General features: G+C 29.4%; 1 protein-coding gene across 1 annotated transcript in view; it reads right to left on the minus strand.

Moving 5' to 3' along the window:
* LOC133663752 (radixin-like) overlaps positions 1 to 1,518 on the minus strand; it is a 16,908-nt gene extending 15,390 nt beyond the window's left edge. The window contains exons 1-2 of the mRNA XM_062068452.1: positions 1,425 to 1,518; positions 1,203 to 1,366 (exon numbers count right to left, since the gene is read on the minus strand). Coding sequence (XP_061924436.1) covers positions 1,203 to 1,309 — 107 coding nt within the window. The 5' untranslated portion in view covers positions 1,310 to 1,366; positions 1,425 to 1,518. The remainder of the gene's footprint in view (positions 1 to 1,202; positions 1,367 to 1,424) is intronic.
* Positions 1,519 to 3,180: the final 1,662 nt, after the last annotated feature.

A 3,180-nucleotide genomic window follows, 5' to 3' on the forward strand; every position in this document is an offset into this window, starting at 1 on the left:
ATAAGGTCCTTTTAAAAAAATAAATAAATAAGATAAATAAATTAAAAACATTTTGTTGAATAAAAAAGAAAGTAAAACAATATAAAAACAGTTACATAGAAACTAGTAATTAATGAAAATGAGTAAAATTAACTGTTAAAGGTTAGTACTATTAGTGGAGCAGCAGCACGCACAATCATGTGTGCTTACGGACTGTATCCCTTGCAGACTGTATTGATATATATTGATATATAATGTAGGAAGCAGAATATTAATAACAGAAAGAAACAACCCTTTTGTGTGAATGAGTGTAAATGGGGGAGGGAGGTTTTTTGGGTTGGTGCACTAATTGTAAGTGTATCTTGTGTTTTTTATGTGGATTTAATTAAAAAAAATTTAAAAAACGATACCGATAATAAAAAAACGATACCGATAATTTCCGATATTACATTTTAAAGCATTTATCGGCCGATATTATCTCTCTCTCTCTCTCTCTCTCTCTCTCTCTCTCTCTCTCTCTCTCTCTCTCTCTCTCTCTCTCTCTCTCTCTCTCTCTCTCTCTCTCTCTCTCTCTCTCTCTCTCTCTCTCTCTCTCTCTCTCTCTCTCTCTCTCTCTCTCTCTCTCTCTCTCTCTCTCTCTCTCTATATATATATATATATATATATATATATATATATATATATTAATAAAAATGAGAAAGAGAAAAAAATAAAGCCTATAAATAAAACCCAGAAAAAGGAAAAAATAAAATATAGAAATAAAACAAGAAAGAGGAAAAACAAACAGACAAGCATATAAATAAAAATAAGAATAGAAAAAAATAGAAAAGCATAAAAATAAAAACGAGAAAGAGGACAAAAATAACTAAAAAACAGAAAGAAAAATAAGGAAAAAAAAAAAGAAAAATAAAGAGCAACAATAAGAGAAAAACATATATCTATAAAAAGAAAGATGAAAATGTTAGAAAAGTATATGCATAAACATAAAAAGAGCAAACAATTTGAAAAGCATATAAATAAAAATAAGAAAGAGAAAAAATTATAGAAAAACAGAAATAAAATTAAGAAAGAATTCAAAATAAGAAAGTGGAAAAAATAGAAAGGCATACCAATAAAAACGAGAGAGGAACAAAGAGAGAAGCATATCAATAAAAACATGAAAGAGAAAAACAAGCAGAAGTAAAAAAGAAAGAGGTAAAAGAAGAGAAGAAAATGAAAGAGACCTCTCCATCTGCTTGTGATGTTTCTCTTCTCTGGCCTGAGCTTTCATCTGCTGCACCTCGATGGTGTCGGGCTTCCTCCTCCTCATGTACAGCTCGTGGTTGCCCATGCACAGCGCCAGGATGCGCTTGTTGATGCGCAGGCGCGGTGCGTAGAACACAAAGTCCTGCAAACACCTGCGTTACACCACCCGCGCCACACCACTCACCGCCTCTGCCACTTACGGGAGACTTCTTGTCGATGGGCTTGATGACAAACTTCTTGTCGTTGAAGGAGATGTTGCGGATCTCGCTCCACGGGAAGCCGATCTTTGGCGACAGCCTGCGGGGGGCGAAGTCGGCTTTGTCAACACGCAGACATTTTGGAAAATTGGGCTTTGTGCTAAATTTAAATTATGCAAGCAAGTCATTTATTGCAATTAATTTAAAAAAAAGTTATTTAAAACAATTAAGAAATTTTTTTTTTGAAAAACTCATGACATTAATAAACACAGATTAATCACAATATGATGGTTATATGAAAGGCAGAATATTGTAATTATGCAAGCAAGCAATTTATTGCCATTAATCTAAAAAAAAGTTGGGATTAAAAAATACAATTAATTAATTACAATTAATTTTAAAAAAAAGTGTAATTTCAAAAAATAATGAATTTAATATTTTTTATTTATGGCATTAATAAACACTGATTAATCACAAAATGATGTTATACAAAAGGCAGAACATTTAAATGATGCAAGCAGGTTATTCACTGCAATTAATCCAAAAAAGTGTGATTTATAAAAAATGTCAACAGTGATCGCATTAATCGTGGATGGACACAAACAAAAAAACGATGAACTAATGTTTGGAAAAATTCATCGCATTAAAGATGAATCTGGCAATTATGGTTATATGAAAGGCGGCAAATTTAAATCATGCAAGCAAGTTATTTACTGCAACTAATCCAAAATAAGTGTGAGTTAAAAAAAAATAGTTAACTGTGATCGCATCACAACTATATGTTCCTTTTTGACTCTACTTAAATGTATAATAGACTGTATTTATATTATTCACATGTGAATAATGCTGTATAATAGACTGCATTTATATTATTCACATGTGAATAATGCTGTATAATAGACTGTATTTATATTATTCACATGTGAATAATGCTGTATAATAGACTGTATTTATATTATTCACATGTGAATAATAATGTATAATAGACTGTATTTATATTATTCACATGTGAATAATGCTGTATAATAGACTGTATTTATATTATTCAAGTGTGAATAATGCTGTATAATAGACTGTATTTATATTATTCACATGTGAATAATAATGTATAATAGACTGTATTTATATTATTCACATGTGAATAATGCTGTATAATAGACTGCATGTATATTATTCACATGTGAATAATGCTGTATAATACTGTATTTATATTATTCACATGTGAATAATGCTGTATAATAGACTATATTTATATTATTCACATGTGAATAATGCTGTATAATAGACTGTATTTATGTTATTTACATGTGAATAATGCTGTATAATATACTGTATTTATATTATTCACATGTGAATAATGCTGTATAATAGACTGTATTTATATTATTCACATGTGAATAGTGCTGTATAATAGACTGCATGTATATTATTCACATGTGAATAATAATGTATAATAGACTGTATTTATATTATTCACATGTGAATAATAATGTATAATAGACTGTATTTATATTATTCACATGTAACAAATACCTAAGTGTTTATTGTCTATTGTGAGCGAACTGTGGTGCTGAATTTCCCACAGGGATCAATCAAGTACTTTCTATTCTATTCTATTTATTAATCATGGATGTAAACAGATTAATCCCACAATTATGGTTATCTGAAAGGCGGTAAATTTTAATTAATTTACTGCAATTAACCCAAAAAAAAGTGTGATAATACATTAAAACATGTTTTTACAGGACTATTTTCTTAT

Source organism: Entelurus aequoreus, linkage group LG13 (genome assembly GCF_033978785.1).
Source record: "Entelurus aequoreus isolate RoL-2023_Sb linkage group LG13, RoL_Eaeq_v1.1, whole genome shotgun sequence".
Taxonomy (NCBI): domain Eukaryota; kingdom Metazoa; phylum Chordata; class Actinopteri; order Syngnathiformes; family Syngnathidae; genus Entelurus; species Entelurus aequoreus.